General features: G+C 32.0%; 1 protein-coding gene across 4 annotated transcripts in view; it reads right to left on the reverse strand.

Annotated features, from left to right (window-relative positions):
- Positions 1-24,133, reverse strand: part of LOC126769433 (protein PALS1) — a 157,094-nt gene that overhangs the window by 63,035 nt on the left and 69,926 nt on the right. For 2 of the 4 annotated variants that reach the window (XM_050488220.1, XM_050488221.1), the window contains 3 exons: positions 22,186-22,298; positions 15,897-16,552; positions 11,922-12,047 (listed from right to left, as the gene is read on the reverse strand). In XM_050488220.1, coding sequence (XP_050344177.1) covers positions 11,922-12,047; positions 15,897-16,552; positions 22,186-22,298 — 895 coding nt within the window. The remainder of the gene's footprint in view (positions 1-11,921; positions 12,048-15,896; positions 16,553-22,185; positions 22,299-24,133) is intronic. The other 2 variants (XM_050488223.1, XM_050488222.1) reach the window with 2 other exon arrangements.

A 24,133-nucleotide genomic window follows, 5' to 3' on the forward strand; every position in this document is an offset into this window, starting at 1 on the left:
GATTACCGTCTTCTAACCACTGGGCTGACACCTCTTTCCTTACCATACTATATTAGACTCCGATATAATATTATCCCTTTGTGCCAACCGCACGCCGTCGTTTATCGTTAATCTTGTACCGACCAAAAAACATTACAATATTTCACCAAAGTATTCCTAAACATAACAAATTTCCCGCGGGATAAACGTAAATTGAGATCTTGTTTACATCAATTGTGAAGCGACCCGAGTTATTTCATAATAAGAACGTAAATATGACTGAAGATTTATAATCAATATTCAGATAAAAACAATCAAATTGGGCTTCATATGTTTGTTTTGCTTTAAAGCCTCTATTAATCTACCTTAATAAACCTTCGTCAATATATTTATTATTAGTTATATATTTATATTTTTTTCTGTTTAAAGTCTACATCACGTTAATCATGTTTTATGGTTTTGAAATTACAAACTTATTCATTATTATATCGGTAAAAGATACACGTATAATCGAACGTCACAATGCCATATTAAAATATGTCTGACCTTACAAAACAGTCGTGAATAAAATAAAGACTTATTTTCATAAATAAATACAAACACAATCGAATTACGTACGTACGTTCGTAAACACCCACACACTCTTACGATGATAAATTCGTCAAGCAATACGTTTAGAAACAAATACATTTTATTTCAAACTTCGTCAAACATTACCTTTTATTAAGTCCTAATTCAAATATAGATACCTATATTTTTTTTAATTTAATGAATAAGCGGCATAACGATTAAATCTAAATATTTACAAAATTTTTGTTAAACATTTCTTAATCACAACACGACACTAAAAAAATAGCCATTCAACACTTTCAAATAAGGAACACATTCGAAATGGCAATTAGCACTGACACTGTCAAACTGAAATTGGAGGCAAAAGTGCACTAATAACTAAGTACACTAACTTTTTTAAAACCCACGAAACGTCACTCCAACGCAAAGTATCGCGGCATACTACCGATTCCGCCTGTCGCCCGGCCCTACGCGAAACCTAGTTTTACTCGTACAGTCGGCTGCAGAAGTGAATGAAGAAAGGAGAGTTTCGTAAAACGGAGATACAAATGCAGTGCCATAGCGCACCAGTTTTATAAATATTATTTCGTTAATTTCTTTTGTAGCCGACTGTGAAGGCGTTCTCTTGCCTTAATAAATCGAAAGGTGACAATCACCGATTGTTTGAGAGTGTAAGAATACACTCGTGTTTATTGGTTAATTTATTTATTGTATCGTATATTGAATTTTACTTCAAATAAAAAGTTTCTAGTAAAAATTAACATCGGTTACCCATCCAACAATAAACTCAACTCAAAGTAAGTAAACCCGCAAACTCCTTAAATATTCGCTGACGCAACCAGACCGCCTCACCTACTACTGTTTACTGGAAATTATGAAACAGTGTATATTAAACAAGAGGCAAATAACCGCATACGTTACGGCTTCCCAGCGTTATAAATAATAATTGAACGTTCATTATTTCGTTTCGATCATAATTACATGTAAAAATAGTATTTACATAAAGTGTATTTGAAAATTTTCTTATTATGTAAAATAACTATTACGCTATTGAACCATAGATGATTCTTTTGAGCTGTACTTATTTAAGCGTATTAGAATTTCAAGGATTTAGTAAAACGCCTCTGACACAATGTTCTATCACTTGTATGAGTGACATACACGTAGAAAAAGTTAGCGACGAAATTATAAACTATTTGAGATAAAAACTTAACATTAATGAGTTTACTTTTACGACAAAAAGTTGATTAGTTGTTGTATGTTGTTGTTAAATTATATGAGAATTGTTAAATATCATTGTTTGTATTTTTTTATTGTCGTAATACGTTGAAGACGAAGAAACGGCAAGACCCCAGTCATTGTTCCAATAGATTGAATTTTCGCAAACGCATATAAAGACAAGAGTAAACGAAGTAATTAAGATAAATCTTAGTGCAAGCCTGCTGCGTAAATACCACCCCTCTTGACAAGTATTGTCAGTTGTCAGGTATAAAAAAGTAGTAATCCAATTTTTATGAAGTTTTGTACAAAGCAAGCGGTCATAGGCAGTACAAACAGTTGGACATTAATTTATGCAAGTTCTTGAAGGGTTTTAGCCACAAATAGAATTATAAGATATTAAAGATAATCCATTAATTGACATAGGCTAGAGACTATTGAACATCGCGCTACGACGGGAGCGGAATAGTAACGTTTAACGGGGCAAAACCGCCTAATAGCAATTAGTATTAAATAATTTAAAGATGAATGACTCGACTGGTGGTAGGGCTTTGTGCAAGCTCGTCTGGGTAAGTACCACCCACCCATCAGATATTCTACCGCAGAACAGCAGTACTTGGTATTGTTGTGTTCCAGTTTGAAGGGTGAGCCAGTGTAATTACAGGCACAAGGGAGATAACATATTAGTTCCCAAGGTTGGTGGCGCATTGGTGATGTAAGCGATGGTTAACATTTCTTACAATGCCAATGTCTATGGGCGTTGGTGACCACTTACCATCAGGTGGCCCATATGCTCGTCCTATTCTATATAAAAAAAGAAAAAAAAAACTTTTAAATTAAAAATAGACCAACACATTTAAATCTTCATTTTACAACTTCGACAAAGTGAAGTTACTACCGAAACGTATTAAATTTTCTCATAGATATACTTATGTCTTTCTATAGATAATGATACTTGATATATATTACAATCTTAGGCATATCTGGCATTCCTATCATTACCAAAGAGCTGCAAACCGTGGGATATATTTGCCTTGTGCTCGTCAAGTTGTCACTACCGGAAAACAACAACATTAAATTGTTATTAGAGCGAAACCTAATCGGTATGTGCGACGTTTTACACGCCTTAAGAAATAAATTGAGAAACATAGATCAGCTTTATGAAACGTTAGGGCTGTTCAGAACTAAACGAAACTCACCACAGAAAACTGTAGTGAAGTATCAGATATTGATATGCTATATTGATCATAATAATTATAACATTTCAAGAATACACGCATCAAAATAGTATATCACCATAAGCCGGCTGTCAACATTTCACGGCTGAGAATACCACATCAGATTCTACACGATCGTGAAATATCGGTAATTTATTAATACCATAACATTTTAATGCTATTTTGGTGATGGCGTAATCATCATAAGTTTTCAACTTTCCACTAAATATGAAATGCGTTCTTACAGAATAGTTGTAAAGTTCATTAATCTTTGACATATACAAATGTAAAATGTTGTAGTGTTAAATAAACGTATGTTTCCTTAAATGAGTATCTTTTTTTTTCATTACAGCTGTCTCTCTGAGATCATTACTAGAATAACTTGTTTCGTTATTAGAAACAAACAAACACTTAAGAAACTAGGAAAAAAATCATCGCTTACAAATATTCTTCATTACGAAGACGTCACGTAACACTTTTTTGTACCTTATAAAATATTGTTTGCCTATGACACATTTGACATATATATGACATTTATATGAATTGAAGAATTGACATATATATGACACAATTATTGTTTGTGTCACGTTATGTTTTCGTTTTCGTTTATCTATCCTTATGATCACCAATCCAACCTAAATTTTATGAGCATTTTTTTTTTAAATATACAACATAGGAAGGCATTTGAATGGTGACAATTCACCCATCGACCATATAAATTGGCGCTGCTAGTAATATTAACCATATCTTACATCGTCAATGCGCCAACCTTGGGAACTAAGATGTAATGTTCCTTGTGCCTGTAGTTACAATGGTTCGGAACACAACAATTATAGGTATTACTATTTAGCGGTAGAATGTGTGGTAAGTGGGTAGGTAACTACCCAGACGAGACTGCTCTACCACCAAGATAATATAACAGTTCTATTTTGTAACTTTATCTATTATTTTTCAATTATTAAAAAATAAAATAGTTGATGAAATTAATTAATTAATAAAATACTAGCTACTAGACTGGCAGACGTTCTATTTATCATAGCCGGGGATCCACTCCGCAGTAGTAGACATTTAGTCAGTGTTGTACATACTACCGGCTTACCACAGTGTCGATCAATATTCTGTAATTTCCTATATAATAGACGAATCGGTTTGTTTAAATTACGTAAACAAACAAAACATTATGTTGATATCGAAAATTATCAAATTTTTTTTAGAATTCATTATGAAATATTATCAAGGTGAATCTGAATATTTTGTTTGTTTGACCGTTAATCTCAGGATCTAATAAAAGTATTTTTGTATTAGAAAGGTAATTTATTGATAAGCGTTTCGTAATTTGTATTTGCTAAATACAACTTTTCATAGCTCTTTCTTCAAAAATAAAAGACTTTCATACAAACTTTCATCCCAATACTATATATATATATATAAATGTATACTTATATAAATGCGAAAGTAACTCTGTATGCTTATTACTTTTTAAGTTAATAATAAATACTTAATACGGCTAAGCCGCAGTAACGATATTGATAATATTTAGTACGAAATCTGAAGCCCCAAGGAAGGACATGTCTAATTTTTAAAATCTAACACAGGACATAAAACGCGGGCGAAATCTAGTAGACGATATAGCATCAGGTAACTTTAAACAGTTACATTTAACGCATGTGAAATCGCGTGGAGGAGTAAATTAAAGAGGAGAATACACAATTCGAAAGGTACCACATAGAAGCGCAAAAAGAAAGTGCTCGAAATTCTCCTGGAAAAAAGGGCGAAATTCGATTACACGAGAAACTAGTTGGTAACATTATTACGTTATGGCGGTGCAGCAACTGAACATAACATATTTACTACACTATTTGTTTGTAAGTTTATATATATGCAGACATACTTACTAATATTATAAATGCGTAAATGTGTGTTATATATTTGTTTGTATATTACACTTTACACGACCGATAAAATCATTAAATTACGCATGCAATTGCATACATTGTCCCCTATTAGAATAGGACCTAGGGTATTTAACATCCTCCATCTTGTATAATAATAAGACTAGACAGAACACTATATCCTATGCAAAAGTGTAATTTATAAGTGACAAACAACATATAACACAAGTAATATCACAAACAGTATAATATTAAAAAATACTATCTTTTTTTTTATATTCGCCGGTAGGGCAAATGACTCTACTCCACCTGATGGTAAGTGGTAGTAGAGTCCAAACGTAAAAGTATCTATTGCAATTCTACTATCGTTATTTATTAAGGAATGCTCGACGTGTTTTGGGGACTCTGACGTCATAGGAGACGCCATTATGCCTCATAATAATGGGAGTCGTAGTTTGCTATAGTGCCACAAAAATGCGTCGAGTATTCATCGATGAATTATTTACGTTAAACAGTTATTAATAATGCTTTTATTTTCGATATAGCCGACGATATTTTATATATATATATATACATGCACTAATCTATCCGACTTTACTTATTGAATTCGTGGAAATTTAACTTTTAATAAGTTTTATTTTTATCATAGTACTTCATATTTATTATTTTTTTATTTTTATTATAGGTAACAGAGCTAACAAGTATAACAGAGCTTTGTTACAATTACAAAGGGTAAGTAAGAAAAACCTGTAGTTTTCAAACCCAATTTACAAGCGGAATTTTATTTCAACAGTATTTTTTATTACAATATCTAATTGTTTTAATTATGGTTTAACGTTTGTATATATTTTTTTCTATTAATTATTTTCTACTCTACTAAGATACTTAGGTTTCATTTCAGTTTTTTTGCTATGATCTATTAAAACTTAAATTTTAGCGTTCATTTGTTAGTCCATATATAAACCTTTTATATAATCTTTTTCATAAACTTAGTATGTAGACAAAGAACACGTCTTGCGAATTCTTCCTGAAGCATAAAACACTCCCTTTACTGCTATAAAATTTCACAACGCAATCCGTATAATAAAGCTTATCCTCGCAAAAATGTGAGGCTCTATCCGTGTGACCTGAAATAAACGCTTACAGCGAACTCTCGAAAATAAACTCGGACTATCCGAACAAATAGCACAGGGTAGAAACCTTTTAGCGCATTACTATATCATTTACCTATCAAATTTGTTATCTCTTTTAATACTTACTTATATAATACGGAAATATATCTGATTTATTTTGGGTTTTTTATTGTAATGAAAATCGGTATGAAGATGGATGAACTCTGAGGACGGACTATGTTTTTGTTTATAAATAGTTGGTTCATTTACGCGATTTCTCCTGCTTTATTTATTTTGACTATAGCTCTTTCCCGTGGTTCGTGGCATAATGGTATATAGTCTAAAACATTTATCAATAAATGGACTATCTAATGCAAAGATTTACGCGTTCAAATAAACAAACAAAAAAAACTGTTAGCATTAATAAAGACTCATATAATTACGTTATGTATACAAACTAAGTCCAATGAAAAACGTTTGTTTAGGTACTCGAATGGATTTCGTCTCTTCGTACATTTCTGTTTCGAACATTTGGTTAAGGAATCGATAATTTTGTGAAATAGAACATTGAATGGTATACGGGCCACTTAAAAATGTAAGAAGTCCCAGGTTCGATCCTATTCGGCTATGTTAGTACCCACTCCATACACATTACGCTTAACCGGAGAGGAAAATAGAAAATAGACATCTAGTAATTCTGTAAAATTGTAATGTATGGGGTAGTTTTAGAATATTACTTTTATAACTGTGGGTAATTGTACAAAAATGTTCTTTAAAAAAAAGAAAAGTAGGTACATATGTACCTATATCAAAGCAATACTTACATACACCATTACATAGGAACATACGTATATCTTAGTAATAATCATCATTTATCATGCACTTTACATTTAAAGGAAAAGGATTTGGCAGACTGGCATGCAAACGGACAGCCTTACTTCGGAAAGCATTAATTGGTGGATTGCTTCACACCACCATTATACCAATGACGTCATGCTCGATCGATGCGCTTAACGAAAATACTTCATATCTTCTTTCTCGACACCCACGGGTTCCCGCTTATCATAATGATGTTTTGAAAGTCAAATTTTGTACATTTGTCACATCATCGCGCCCAAACGACTAGATGGATTCAAGGTTGGATAGATTCAAAGATTTGACAGTATTGTTGCCTTACAGTTAAATTGACAGTAGCATTATTATAGAAGTTATGTAGTATATATGAAGTGTACATATATATATTTATATAATTACCCTTTGGCTTCCGAACGGTGTTTAGAACGCATTAATCTCCAACGAAGATTTCGAGTTTAAGTCCTGGCCGGGTTTATTCACCAATCCGCAATGGAGCAGCATGGTGAAGTAAGTTCCAAGCCTTTTTCTTAAGATGGCTTCTCTTATGCTTTTACCCTTTAAGTCCACTTATTGGAATAAGCTATTATTTACCATCAAGCTACGTCCCACGGGGGATGAAGTGTCGTTTAATTTAATTATCTATAAAAAAATTACAGACAGTTACTCAATACTTATTACTGTTTGTATTTTTATTATACTTAAGCTTCGAATTTTTCGATAGAATGACAATTCTTGTTCATTACTTCATTATATATATTATAGCATTCAAAAATATATATAATATGATTCTATTACACTCAAAAGAAATAGGCAGAGCGTTATGGTGAGATGGTAATCACAAAGGAGTTCCGAAAACACTTGAAGGTATCTCGCAACACGGCCATGTCAAAGACACCGACGCATCTAGCGACATACCTACTTACCCATTTGCATACTTGCAACATATACATGAGAAAACACGACAATTTTGAATACTTGACTCAACTAAAAATAAACATTTAACGAACATTAGTTCTTTATACTACACTAGCTGTTCCCTACGACTGCATCCTCGTTAAACTAAATTATCCGTAGATATTTCGTATTTTCCAGTAAATTATGTCAGTAAAGTATGGCTATTTTACTGTGATCGGAGCATGATTCACAATAAGCATCCATTTAAATGCGTCATTACGAACGACGGCAAAAAAGAACAATCAGTTTTACACAAATAGAAACGAAATTTTAAATACAACACAATATTTTATGGGACTTAAAAAAGCCCGTTCGAAATCCGTTTAAGTTAAAATATGTATTGATAGTAAAATACTTTTGAATATTTCGTCGAAAATGGAACAATTAACGTAAATCTCTCTATGCTTTCACGCGGGAAATCTGTAGTGTATGTTTTTCTATAGTAAAAGGAAAAATACATATAATTCATTATATAATTAGTTATGATGGTTTATTATTTTTTATATCTATCAATTTTATATATTGCAATTTGTCTTGTATCTTAAGACGAAAATAAACGAAATATTATATGGGGAACATTCTTGTGACTATCATTGATAATTTTTTTTTTCAGGTCGCCGGTGCCTACTTTTAAAAGTCGTGCACTCCGTCAAGAATTGAGACAGATAAGTAATTCGTAGAGACAAAAAAGGGTATTTTACAAGCCTTTCACGACTTTCACTCGAAAAATAATATTATATTAAAAAGATGCAGTAAATTTGTGCTCACATTTACAAAAAAGAGTATTTTCAAAAGCGTTCAAACATATCGAGGTCAAGTCTCTGATTGTCCTGATTACGTTTAAATTATTTATTAAAATAAAACTATACCGTTTTAAAAAATTCACTCGTACAACATCGTGGACGTAAGTCATTGTATTCTTTTAACAGAATTCGCTATCGTCACAATTTTTATAGGGGTCATAATACAAAATATCAACACTATATGCAAAGTACATATATTTTTTATATAACTAGTTTTTTTACCTTCGCTTACCTAAATTGTTTTCTTTTTTTTTTTTTATGAGAGAGCCCTGACTATCGAGGCAGGGACACTCACAGAAAGTGACAATTAATGTAATTACAAAAATATAAGTGTAAATTACAGCCTTTAGCTGTCCCATTGAGGGCTGAGGCTTCCTCTCCTCCGGAGTAGAAGGGTTTTAAATTTTATTTCACAACGCTGCTCCAATAAGGGTTCATGGATACACATTACACATTTCTTTTATTTGTATCCTTTTTAGTATTTCTTATCATTCACTTAATTTACTCCGTCAATACTCAGCCCACTATAAAACCGATACAGAAAATCAAACTATTAATTTTGGCGATAACATCAAAGTTGATTTCTATGCTTAACTTTAACGAAGCCGTTAACGATTAAATTATTTAGCAAATCGGAACAAAACTTCACCGAAATTAATCTAATGGCATGGTTTACCAACAAAATGCCGTCAAAACAAGAGCGGACAAAGCGCAGGAAACTCGGTACAAAACATTAAATAACAACAAAAGAACGAAACGGGTGTCACGCACACATCTATGAATAACATTGTATACTTCAAATTTGTCGTATGTATAATAGTATTATCATTATATTATTTGTTTTCCAGTTAAACAATAGTACCTACCTGAGCGACCGAGCTTCGCTCGACTTCAATAAAGTAGCTTGTAAAAGTTTTTGAGAAAAATAGCGATTCTTCTATATAAAGCAAAATCCTAAATAAAAATGTAATTTACGCCAAAATTGTGGAGCCGTTTCCGAGATACTTATTATAATAAATATTATAAGATAAAATTTATCTATCAGTGTTGAATTTTTATTTCAACATTATTTACTTTGTGCAAGTACCACTTACTCACATGTTCTACGGCACACATCAATACTTAGTCTTTTTGTGTTCCGGTGAAGGGTGGGTGAGCCAGTGTAACTATAGACACATAGGTACAATATATAAACAAATATATTTTAACTAATTTCTAATCACAGTTTCGCGTAATGATTATAATTTCATCATTTGCCGTTATTACAAGACTGAGTACGTATAAAATTAATTAAATTAGATTTGTAATATGTTTTTCAATTAAACATGTAATGTTAGTGTATTATTTTTAAATTTAAAAGTATATCTGGGATAACAAGCGCCTGTACATGAGAAATTCCGCGGTCCGTTACCATGAATGTAAGGAATTTTTCAATAACAATGCCAGCGAGTTCTCTAAACTTTGCGAATTACATTTCAAATTATTATTTATCCCATCGCATTGCTATACTGGGCATTGTTTTGGGTATTTAATATAATATTCACATATTCGCTTAAAGTTAACGCGAATAATATTGTTAGAAACAAAAATAAAATATAGTTTACTGTACTGTAATAGGAAACCGATAATAATTTCTCCTTGTGCCCAATGAATACATAAAAAAAATACAATTATATTTATATGAAATTATCCTGTATGATAATTGACAAATCTAAACTCCATGAATTTCTTACACATACATATAAGTGGAATGGAGTATACAAATAACCTTGAATACTCAACTCGTTCAAGTTCTCGTCAGGACAAAATTAATTACGGACCTAATAACACTAATGTTCTTACTAAACCACAGCGTGATTCATATAAAAATAATATTGAACAACGCCATCTATTGGTAAATTTGGAATCTCAAACTATTTATAATGAAACAAACTTGTATTAAGTGATAAGCCTTATTATTTTTTTTTTTAATGAAAAAAAAAATATCCAGCCCTAGGAATGATTATGTTATTGAATGAATGAAATGAAAATAAATGAAACCTCTCAGCCTAAGGCGCGTTTCAGTTAAAAGTTACACATTTTACGTTGAACTCAAATTCGACCTTAAGATTTAGGTGTCCAGATAAGATTACTTAGTACTTTAAAAAATGGTGTATTAAGTAAAAGAACATAATTTTCCTTTATTCATTTTTTTCAATTTTTCAATTATAATATGATATGTATGTAAGTTCTGAACAAATAATATGTTCTAAGTAAATAAAAGAATAACTGACTAACATATCAACATATCAGCCGTACTGGAGCTTACACCATGAAAATTTGCATTCCTTTCACACTTAGGGCTAACCGTATGAAGGGTTTTTGACTCGTAAGTTAGTAAAAAAAAAATTGTATATATTGTATTGTGAAAATCTAAGTGAATTGGTATTTACCAATGACGAGGCGAGCGAAACCGCGGGTAAGGCACTCGTAATTTATAAACTGAGAATGTAAATACTTCAAACGATGATATAACTTCACATCTGTTTAAAATTAGTTTTTTCTATAACTTTTCGTATCAACAACATTTTTTAATCATAACTTTAAATGAACGCATGAACTTTAAACTTAGTTTTCCAATTTATAAAACATATTCAATGAAAGTTTTACGTCATATATACGTTTTGCTTTCATCGAGGGTTCTTTTTTATATATAAGACCTATATACTGTATTCGTAATTACGTTTAGACAAGTTGGTTTTTCTCAAAGAATAATGTTTAAATAACACTAACTGTTAAGGTAAGATGAACGTATTTTAATAACCTTTACTAAGCAGCCGGTTTATACCATGATAATTAAAGATTAATTTACTTATTCGACTAAATACTGAACGCTCATTGGTCGCCAATTTCTTCATCAAAAGCTAGCGACGACTCGCTGATCCCATGATCAGCGATTAAAAAGCTGGAGGTTTATGATTTTTAAGATTTCTTTGACAGTAAAGGGCGTTTTAAAAAAGCTTCTACGCTCATACCATGAAAGCTCTTCCACCAAATATTACTTGTTTCTCTAAGCTCACGCTCATAATTAGAATGACAGTAAAACCCTTTCAGACAATTACTTTAAATTAAAATAATATGTACACACATATATTATGTATTTATAAACAAAGAATTTGAGTTAATGTCAACTTACAGTCTTGAAATAGAAACATCAACCACAACATTGACAAAAAAATAATATATATGAATATGTACATAATCCGAATATAAATTTGTCAACAACGTGAAATTATTATATGTACGTCCTTATTTCATAAAATGTTATTATACTTCACTAACCTGATATTTCTTGATAGAATCGATTTGGTCCCTTGTGATGTCGTGCGCTGGGGGCCGCGGTGGGGCGTCCCGGGGGGCCTCGCGCGGTGGCACCGCTGGGGCTCCCTTTGCTGTGCCGTTCACCTGCTAATATTGACATTATAGAATGAGTATATATTAATTATACAATTTAATTAAAATTATCATACATAAAATCAAATGCCTAAGACATAAAATTAAATTAATTTGTTAATAATACTTGAATTATGAATATTCTATTTCCATAGGTTATAACGATGATTACTAGAAGTTCATAATAATTCATTTTCATAATTCCCAAAATAATAAAATTAAACACAAAAAAAATCATAAGTTTTGGCCCCAAATACCCACATTCCATGAGAGATTTCAAGCAGTAATATATGTAGAAGTTAAAAACAGAAATTACATAGATTTACATATTATTTATAATAACAATTTACATTCTAATATAAATTATAATAATGAGATATTTTTACATATATATTAAGGACATGCTTAAACATTTACCAATAAAAATACATAATCATCATTCTAAATAAAGAATCATGCTTGGAAAGTTTCTCACTCGCTATCATTTAATGAAAACGTACTTTAAAAACAAACGTTACAACAACAAATCATTTTTAATCTATATATAAATGACTGATTGACTGACATTTCAACGTACCGCCCAAACTACTGGGGATAACACTATGAAAATTCGCATATGGGTTCCTTTTACACAATAGGTGGCCCTAAGGAGGGATTTTTGTTTTATTAATATTAACCTTTAAGGTAGTGAAAAAGAGAATGACATTTAGTATGATAATTCTTTTTTTTTTTGAAGAAAGAGCTATGTGAATTGGTACTTATACGTAAGATATGATAAAAATGAATAATAATCATATTTGTTAAAGTAATTGGTGTTATAATTTTTTTAAAGTAAGATCTCATATACTTTATTATACATAATTTAAGTCTTATATAATAATATAATAAATATTATAACCATGAAAACCTGAAAAGAAAAAAAAATTGTTAATAATTAATCTGAAAGAAAATAGGGCGATTAGATTTAAGATTATATTTATGATATAAAGTTTAGAAAGATATTCCCGAAATAATATATGACTAAATAAAAAAAAATGTCTTTACATCGCTATAACTTAATCCAACCGAAGGAGTAAATACAGAGAAACCTTATATTTACAAATTAAATGCGTTTTGCTAATAGCTCTGCTGTATCATGCGATAAAAACAGTTCTTGATTAACATTAATTTGTTTATAATACAATACAATTCCACCTATTTATTGATAATCCGAGTTGACCCTGTGGTAAGAACGCGTGAATCTTAACCGATGATCGCGGGTTCAAACCCGGGCAAGCACCACTGAATTTTCACGTGCTTAATTTGTGATTATAATTCATCTCGTGCTTTACGGTGCAGGAAAACATCGTGAGGAAACCTGCATGTGTCTAATTTCACTGAAATTCTTCCACATGTGAATTCTACCGACCCGCATTGGAACAGCGTGATGGAATAAGCTCCAAACCTTCTCCTCAAAAAGAGGAGAGGAGGCCTTTAGCCCAGCAGTGGGACATTCACAGGCTGTTACGGTACTGATATCCATCTTTAATTTGGCATCTAAAGTTTAGATAACTTTACTGATATTTAAAACAACTTTTTGTTGCGAATCCATAATTAATATCATAAGTTATTAAAGATCACACACTCCACTCCTTCTGTGGTTGGAATAGGTTTTATATGTGTAAATAAAACCTATCGATTTGTTTGTAAGAAATGTCAATATTAGCAATATATATATATATATATATTTTAATTTATTTAAAGAAATTAATAGACAAAGGTTTATGGTTTGATTTATTATATAAGCCTACTCATCTTTAATATTAATATAATATTTATGTTTGAAGATAAAAAGTCTAAAACAATGCCAGCGTCTTTTTTACATGATGACACAATCGGAATGAAATTATTGTCGTCATGCTATCATATATATTGTTTTCAGGTTTGTTGTATTTTTTTCTAAAAACCGGTGGAAATATTGCAATCAATAAGAAGATGTAACACTCCTATAAACTGAATGAAGACTTTGACTTGACTTTCAATTAGAAAATGTTGGTTGATTCAACTGTGATTTAACAGTCACTTTTAATTAGGTTAATAAAAAACAAATTAATAATTTCTATCGCTTAATTTTATCTCGTTACCGCGGACGATAGTGCAAGAAGCGTGAATGAGTTATTTTAATGTTAATGAAAGTGAAAAAAAAAGAGAAAATACAGTAAATATTATAAAATGGATGGTAATTTAATAATATAATATAATATGTAGATCGTTTACAACCCGTTCTACCAACCCGCATTGGAGCAGCGTGGTGGAATAAGCTCTAAACCTTCTCCTCAAAAAGGGAGAGGAGGCCTTAGCCCAGCAGTGGGACATTAACAGGCTGTTACTGTTACTGTAGATCGTTTATAAACTTAACAGCACAGTAGATGGGAAACGTGGATGCTAATCTAAGATCGATGGTTCGAATCTGGGTAAAGAGAATCAGTGTAAAAACTATTAAGTCTTCACGTATTGAATTTCATCTCGTGTTGGTCGGTGAAAGTAAACATAATGATGGTGTTCTCCCATATATATATATTCAACTACCATAGCGGCCTTTGACCTGCGGTGAGCATTTTGAAGGATATTGATATAAAACTCTAGCTCTAAACAAATGCTGTCATAATTTCGATTGCCTTGTACATATCTCATTGAAATGACAAATAATTTATTCCGGTTCTTATCAGATACATCTGGGAATAATTAATTTTGCATTGATAAATTATTCTAATCTGGTAACGCTGCTGATATACCCATAAAGGTTTAAAAACCCAAGTAGTAAATAAAGGTCAGTTTCATAAAATAAATCATAATATTACTTAGAATGACAGCATATTAAAGGTAGAAGAAGAAAATATGATAAATAAAGGCATAATAGGAGCGTTTGTTTTGTATGATTTCCAACAGTATATACATATTCGTTATTATATACTTACTTAAATATTAAGTAATCTATCGCGCTTTAACTACAGCTGTGGGTGATATTTTTTGCAGAAAAAGTTTTGGTCGGCATGTATTGTCAAATAAGGAATCATTTTATGCAGAATTATTGAAAACATATCTGTTGATTTTTTTTCAGTGTTTTTTTTTTTTATTTGCCGGGAAGGCAAATTATTCTTATATTATTTCATTGAAAGTAGTTAAAAAACTTTCAAATAATCTATTAAAAAATGTGCTATAAAGTTTAAGCTTCAAACGCTTGAGAAATTTCAATAACTCTGTTTAAAAAGTAACGGCCTTATTTACAAACGTTGCTTAGCGACTGTTTAGTTGAACGTTGTTTTCGCTCTTTCTAACATTATTGATTTGACATTCGAAAGAAGAAGACAGAACATTGTTTAACTAATCACGCGCTATATAACGTTTTTATGGCTGTAATTTTTAAAGTATTATTCACAGAAAATCTTCCTCGTTTTAATAAAATATTAGTAATAATAAATGTTATTTATATATTTCTTGAAATAACTATTGCATAGAAAATATAAAAATACTTGATTTGACAATTATAACATGTTTTTTATTAAATGTCTAATTCAATAAGTTTCTCAATAGTTGTTTCAAGAATTATGTCATGTATAGATTAATGAAATCTTGTTAAGTTTTGTTAAACCCAACTCCATTCAAATATACAAATAGCAGTGCTTGTTGAATTAATAAAAGGACGTATTTAAAAAATAAATAAGTTTTTGAAAAGATATTCAATATCTATTCGGAGATACATCTCCCGCAAATTGGTTTACTCCTCTAGTCTCTCAACAAGCAGAACCTTCGTGCACCAAACCAACCTATTTCCGGACCAACTACCCATCCCGATGACACCATGAATCATGCGCTCGTGTTTACCTGCAGCGGATACTTTTTGTCCGCGGTACCGGGATACTTGGGTGTACTTTTCACAATTTGCACAAAACTGTCAGGCACGTCGACCGCCACCTCCCTCCCAAGCAGTACAGGCGTCGTGTCAAAACCAGGAGGCAGGTTATAAGAAGCGTACACGGCCTCTCTGATGAGTACGGAATCAGTTCTCGCGGAGTAAGCCACGCCCACCCTGCAGTCTAGCAAAGAATCCTCTCCATTAGAGATCAACAGTTGTATTTTATGATCACTCAGGTTTTGGGTCACGTTCGACGCTACCGATTCCGATCTTTCTGACGTCAAATCGCACTTCGCTGTTTCCGATGAACCCTTACTTTTCTTGCTGCCGAAACTTACTCCGGAACCGTCTGAGCTCTGCGGCAAGGAGAGCAGTTCCATGGTGCTATTGTTTTTGAAACTGCCCGACCCGTCAGAGCTGGGACCTGAGATGTCTATGTTGCTTTGAAGTACGGTGCTCTGTTTGCTCCCAAAAGATGTCCCAGAACCCCCGGAGGATAGCAGAGGTTCGTCATCCCTTGTCCGGAGGCGTACCTGAGGAGGCCGAGGGGGCGGGTACCGCGGTGGCGTCTTGTTCCTCGCGATGAAACTGTCCGGGACGTCCACCGCCATCTCGCGGTGAGGGCCTGAAATGAGAGAATATCAAGGTAAGCTACAGAATAACACGCAACAGTATTTATATTTAAATTTTGTTTTTGATGATTAATTAAATATTAAAGTTGATTGTTGAAGTTTCATTTATGAAACTAATCGTATGCTTAGGTACTCGTCCGACGCTGGAAGTCACAATTAGCCCATGTCATGTACCAAGTGCTAAAATGTTTACACAACAAAAATATAAATAATGATCGAAGGCAAATAATCTCGTTAATTTATTGAAGAAGGTTACTTTACGTTACGATTCTACGGAATAGAGCAACAACCTTAATTATAATTACTTTTCCATGAGTTATGTATGAAATACGCTTCTATAATATAAATTTAACGAGGGTTAACAGTTAACTAGTGATATCTATATATACATATGTATGTATACACTTTCAGCCATTAAAATTGCACCGCGCCGTAAAATAAACCAAATAGATTTAATTTATTTGCAACGACTTAATTTGATGATTTTTTAGTTGAAAGTGTTTAAGTAACTTTTTATGAATGGTTATTCGTTGTATGGTATTTTTCAAACTAAAATAAAGTATTGAATTATTAAACGATGAATTTTGACAATAAATTTCTAGTGTTAGTGTTAGGGTTTCGTACCTTTAAAGGAAAAAGGAACCCTATAAAATGACTTTGTTGTCCATCTGTATGTCTGTCCGTCAAGACCTTTTTCTTAGGAACGCGTAAGGTATAAAGTTTACATAAATACCAAATACAGAGGTCTGCGGTCCCTTGGAGCTGTGAAAATCAAACCTCTAAGTCTACGCAATTTACGTCGCACTTCCCATACATTCGGAAAGGGAATCAAAATCTATAGGGTACTTGACCTAGAATCATGAAATTTGGCAAGAAGAAATATCTTGTAGTACAAGTATAGAAAAAATCTAAAAACCGTAAATTTATTGTTAAAAAAAAATTAAGGAAATTAATTTTTACAAACAAATTAAAGGAAAACCTATGAAAAGTTTAAATCCGACAGAAACCCTGTTTTATTTATTTCTAAAATTATTCCTTGAATATATACAAGGTGCCGTTTATCGTTTGGACCTAGAAATAAACATTGGCAAGATCTCGTCCCACTCCAGTGAACTGTGACAATTTTCGCTTTGAGATACGGTAGTAAAAACCCCTTGATTTGCACGCATGACATGTTGCAATAATTCTTGCAATCAATGAATAGTGTTAAGATCCTCTCAGTTTCTAAATAGCGAGATATTTGAATAAAAAAATATCTTTTTCGAGAGCTCGAGACGTATCTTAAACTTAGTCTATTGTGGTTCTAATCAGAAAGCATAGAAGAATTCGAGTTGAATCGACAGGAATTCAGAGGTTTAACTGAATTTTATGGTATGTATTTTGTATTTAAAATTCAATTCGTGGACGAAAAACACCGTAAAGAAACTTGTATCAGATGACCTGGTGATAGTTAAAATCTTCTACAATTGTGGTTAAAGAAATTCCCACACATTATATCAACAAGATTGCAGGCCTTAGCACCGCAGTGGACAACATCTACAGGCTTTTACTTATCAGTCAAGTAGATCGCCATTAGCATGCACTTAAGGTACTAAATTATGTATTAAACTTCCGTAAATTCAGTCGCTGGAGTATGAACTATTCTCGTGAAGTTAATTTATACGAAGCAGTACTTCGCTTGTACTCTAGACAAGTATATGCAGTTTTTTATTCGTGATATCTTAATTTTACAGTATGCAATGTAAATCGGTGGACCAACAGTATTTACAATTATGCTTAGCAGCCATTTCGAAACAATATAAATGAAAATAATCATATACAAAAAAAGTCAAATAACACTTTGCTGGGAGTTTTATAAACAAATATATTTTATTACAGCTTAAATTTTGTAAATAGTAAACAATAGTATAAAATGAATATAGTTTAAAAACTGCTCATCCATCATTATACGACATCAAGATATACTTATGGAGCCCAGACTATTACAAAATGTATACGTAAATACATATTAAGTCATTAAAAAGTAAAAAATAAAACAATCTTAAGTTCTTTAGTAATTAACTTACATAAACATATTTAGTAAATTAAAAATCATAAACACCGTTACAGTTAAAATGTGTTTCGAATGAATGCGTTTTTTTTTACTTTTTAGGCGCAAATTCTCACCCCAAAGTATTCTTTACACAAGCAGGCACTTTGCACCGTCAATTGAAGTCAGTCTGGCGCTCAAATATTAAAACATCTCAAAATGTAAATTAATAAGAAAAATCCTGAAATTTTGCATAGTATTTTTTTGATAAAATTTAATTGTGGAATAAAATCATATTTAGTATAAGGAAGCGTTTGTAAGTTTCGAAAGATTAAAATATATCTCGAGACACAAATAAATCCGTCTCTCAAACATTATTCCGGTACCGATTTGAATAAAATTTCGTGCCTATTTAAGTATAGGTATGAAAATATTGACACAAATATGTATAAAATTAAAGGTTTATAAAATTTAAATTAAATTTATAAAGTAAAATCCCAAAATATAATCATTATATTTATTAAGTATTTAGTTATTTACTTATTACTGGTGGTAGAGCTTTGTGCAAGCTCGTCTGGGTAGGTACCATCCACTCATCAGATATTCTACCGCAAAACATTAGTACTTGGTATTGCTGTGTTCCGGTTTGAAGGGTGAGTGATAAAGTGTAATTACAGGCACAAGGGGCATAACGACTTAGTTCCCAAGGTTGGTGGCACTTGGCGCCAATGGCGCAATGGTTAACTTTTCTTACAATGCCAATGTCTATGGGCGTTGGTGACCACTTACCTTTAAGTGGCCCATATGCTCGTCCGCCTTCCTATTCTATAAAAAAAACCTAATATTTTATTCAGACTCGTCACCATTTTTTTCCATAAAAACGAAGTCGCACGTATTACGGAAAAAAGTTCACATATAAGGGATTCAGGGGAGTTCTATTTTGAAACAATACACCCTTGCTAAATATATACTTGGAGATGGCAACTCTATTCTTTAACCGACTTACTTAAAAGCGCTAAAATTTTCAACCATTCGCAACCTATCATCGTTATTGTATTATATAGTTTTAATTATAACCGTTATTATAATAGTATAAGCTGATAAATGAAGTTGTTGATATTGCTATATCAAACACATATACATATAAAACCTTTTATTAAAAAACGCAATGAAGTTATTTTCCAACTTCGGGTACGTTTGAAGCTTAATTTATTTAATTACATATATTAATTTCTCGCGATTTAAAGTAGAAATTCTGCTAGAATTCTTGCATTCATTTCACGCGGTCAAAATTACCGTAGCTATTTGAATGTTTTATTTGTAAATATTTAAGACTTTAATTTATTTATTTCACTATAACTGTCATGCTTATAACAAAAATAATTCATCCTCGTATAATACACGTACAATTAAATTACATGCTATTTATTAATAATTCAACAAGTTTGCATATAAGACCGGTAAATATATTTATATTCTACGTAATGAAACAAAAACTTTAAGAATACACTTAATTAGCAATACGGCACATTATTTTCCTCATTTTTTATTTCGTCCATTGTTTCGAGAAGGTCGCTCGATGCACGATATTGTGGCAATCTATTGAAAATCACGCGATATTCTTAATGTAAAATTAGATGACTTTGATTCGGTAAAACCAACGAATCGTCAATTGTTTAGTGTTAACTCTATAACGACATTGCATAGCTATGACCTACAGTTTTATTCTATTGGTGTATAAATAGAGATTTCGTAGAAATCCCTTTGTTTTAAGTCAAGTCCTTTTAAATACAACAATTTGGACCTCCTCACCAGGCTGTTTCCAGTTTGGTATGTGGTAGAGCGAGACATGCAAGTTGCCGTATGATGTTTATCTTCATAGTCGAGCATAATATTGTTATGGCCAAATAATTAAGCCCAGTGTTTTCACCAAATTTTATCAAACCAATACGGTTAACAGTAAATGTATTTTATTCAGTATCTTTTTAATTATCACTATTGCCTATAACGACGTATCAAGATTGTTCCGGAGCAGCGCATTGAACTTTTTTTAATTTGGCACTTACAATTAATAGCGAAAGTGATTTTTGCCTTCCCATAAACAATTAAAAAAACTTTAAAGAAACTGGCAGTTACCATGGGACATAAAAAAAAGAAAAATATTCAGCGGACTGAAAGTAATGACTCGAATATAATGAATGAAATGAATGACACTTCACTTTTCAAGCATCATCTCTTGTGCTGTCTCTTTTATATAATTTCAAACTTCAATATAAGAATATATGTTCACTTCAATGTAGTGTAATAGATACTGATTTCCTTCTGACTATTTTGGCGGCCATTCTCAAACACAGTCGTGACCATATACTCATAATCCGATAGGACGGCAATCCACCATGACCGTAGAAAGTTCACCCGCACGAACAACGGTTTTACGAAAGAGTAAACATTGGCAACATTAAAACTGAAAATTAGTTGAAAGAAAACTCTAGAACATTTTATTGGCCAGATCGAGGGTTTGAACCCACCTCGAGATCAACAGCCTTATGAGCCACTAGACCAAAGAGGCACTATTAAGATGCATTAGCAGATACTATTATTCTGGCGCATATATAGTATTATTATAAAACTATGTGTATCCTGTAAGGAATATTAAATAAACATTTATATTTGTATTTCTTGTATATTTAACAACGACATTAAGCATTAACGATACAAGAGATTTGGTACCAAATGTAGTGCAATAGATTTAAACCGTATATTGTAGCGCTTTTTTAAACAGAAGCGTAAAGCGAATGAACAAAAATAAAACGCACCGTTCGTGAGTGACCGTATTTAAATAACATGTGTTATGAATATTCAATTACATGTTGACTTGAGTGTAAAATGTAGTGTATACGTTATTAAACCTGTATATTCGAAGGCGTCTTTAGGTCATGGTATCCAACAGCTACGATGAAAACTAAACGTGTCGTGTCGTGTAAGAAACGTGCGCACGCGCCGCGTAGCAAATCCATTGTGGTGAAAACGGGTAATTTGACACACAAAGGCCTAGTTCGATTTTTTTGTCCTTGTAATAATCATTATGATTTTAAATGCTTTCATCTTCATCACTGTGTTATCATATTAACAAAGAAGGTGGTTGTCACTTCACGCGTATTTTTGTGGGTTATTGATTTTTTGGGCCAATAACGCAGAATAACTCTTTATTTTAATATAAAATAGGTAGGCGGATGGGCAAATGGGCCACCTGGTGGTACCACATTGGCGCTATAAGATCCGTTCCTTATTCCTATCACCAAAGCGCCAACAGCCTTGGGAACTAATATTATTATCGGTCCGACCTGAGCTTTGGATCTACAGCCTTACATCTAGCCACTAGACAATAAATATTAAAGACTTAGTTATAAAAATTATAGACCGCTAAGAAATAAAAAAAAATTAACTTTAACAATAAAAATCGTCATCAAAATTTAGTTTTACGATGTGATGATGAGAATCGTATCGTCGAATGCAATTGCCTGAGCAATATAGCTTCTTGTAAAAAAAAATTCCTCGTTATATGTAGAATTAATCAATATATACAGGTTTACAAACCGGTGTCTGTGAGTGACAGCATAGTGAGCATGTCGGCCTCGTCATCCGGTGGCGGGCGTTTCTCTTCTTCAGCACCGAGGACCACGATACTGGAGCCCGACCGCCTGCGGGGTCTGGAAGTTGAAACACATGGATTCTCATTAAAAACACACATGACTATAAATAATATTGTTATATATCTAGATATGTTTGTTGGTCTTCCAAGGCAGTACATGTCTGAACATTATTTTACATACAATTGCAATTTTAATATGTCTGTTTTTAAAGTATTTATCTGTCAATTGTGTTCACAGATCTCGTTCTATTTCAAACTGTCCCGATTGATATTTTAAGCAGGATGCATCTTACCACCGCCTTTTAATTAGAAATCCAAAATAATATTGCTTAAAATAGTTTTCAAGATGAGCACAAAAACTGTATATTCTTACTACGAAATTAACTTATACATAATTTATTTTCGAGAAACGTAAATAAGTGATTTTACTTTCAACTAAACTAACATATGATTGCGACGGAAAAACTCAAAATGCACATCATATTATAAAGATGAGACGAAAGCGTCCCCTCCCATTAGTTTTCTTCGTAACTCTTATCACAATAGCATAAGGTTTAAATTTAAACGTTTTATTTACTTTTCGTTAGTTTGGAGGGCGAAGATGTAACTCGGAGGCGGCGACGCGAAACGACACGCTATGTGCACACGTCTTTATGTAACGGATTTATAATTCTAAATTTAAATATCTAACGTGTTGCCATATAGAATAGTTTAAATGTTTAATGGGGTTTAAATGAAGACCAAAGTAATCGAAAAAAATTGTATAAATAAATATATAAATACTTGAAAAGTTCGCATCGCACTTGGATACCAGTACAATTACCAAGATGTTTGTTCAATTTTTTTACTATACACATTGTAATATAAAGATTGAAAAATAATCACACCTAAAAAGATACATAAGAACTACCGTAACAGCTTGTGAATGTCCCACTGCTGGGCTAAGGCCTCCTCTCCCTTTTTGAAAAGAAGGTTTAGAGTTTATTCCACCACGCTGCTCTAATGCGGGTTGCAGCAGCAGAATACACATGTGACATAATTTCAATGAAATTAGACACATGCAGCTTTCCTCACGATGTTTTCCTTCACCGTCAAGCACAGGATGAATTATAATCACAAATTAAGCACATGAAAATTGAGTGGTGCTTGCCCGTGTTTGAACCCACGATCATCGGTTAAGATTCACGCGTCCTAACCACTAGGCCATCTCGGCTTTACATTAATAATCATAATTCTTACAAAAGAACTATGATTAATTAATTACGTTGTACTATTTCTTTTCGTTAATGAAAACTTTAAAACTTAGAGCTGGTTTTTGTAACCTGCATACTCGTTCATTATGTAAATTTTATGATAACCGATTGAGTAACAAACAAACAAATAAATAAACAAACCCACTTTCACATTAACAATATTATTAAGGATATAATATATACAAATGATTATTTTAATGCTTCAATAAAACACATTTAACATCAAATCTATACTATGATTCAACATTGAAACAATTTCAACACCCACAAAAACGTCATCTCGTTCATTCGACGAAGTCGTTGAAAGTTAAAACTGGATTATTAAATTGTTGCTCTATAATTACTCAACAGAAACAAATTCGAAATACAAAATGACAAATGATACAAAGCTGACATTGGCTAAGCGGTTGTTTCCTTGGACTAAGGTCTAACGTTGAAAAAAAAAAAACAAATATCTTGTAAAATACCGATTTAAAATTGCTTGTAAAAGTTTATTTGAATTAAGGATATTTATTGAAGCCACACTAGTTTTTATTAATTATTTTAAGAGCGTTGATGACCTAGTTATTAGTATTAAATAAAAACAATTTTCATAAACCCTAAGAAAACGAATTTGGAATAAATAATATATAAAAGTTTA

This window comes from Nymphalis io, chromosome 7 (assembly GCF_905147045.1).
Source record: "Nymphalis io chromosome 7, ilAglIoxx1.1, whole genome shotgun sequence".
Classification (NCBI taxonomy): domain Eukaryota; kingdom Metazoa; phylum Arthropoda; class Insecta; order Lepidoptera; family Nymphalidae; genus Nymphalis; species Nymphalis io.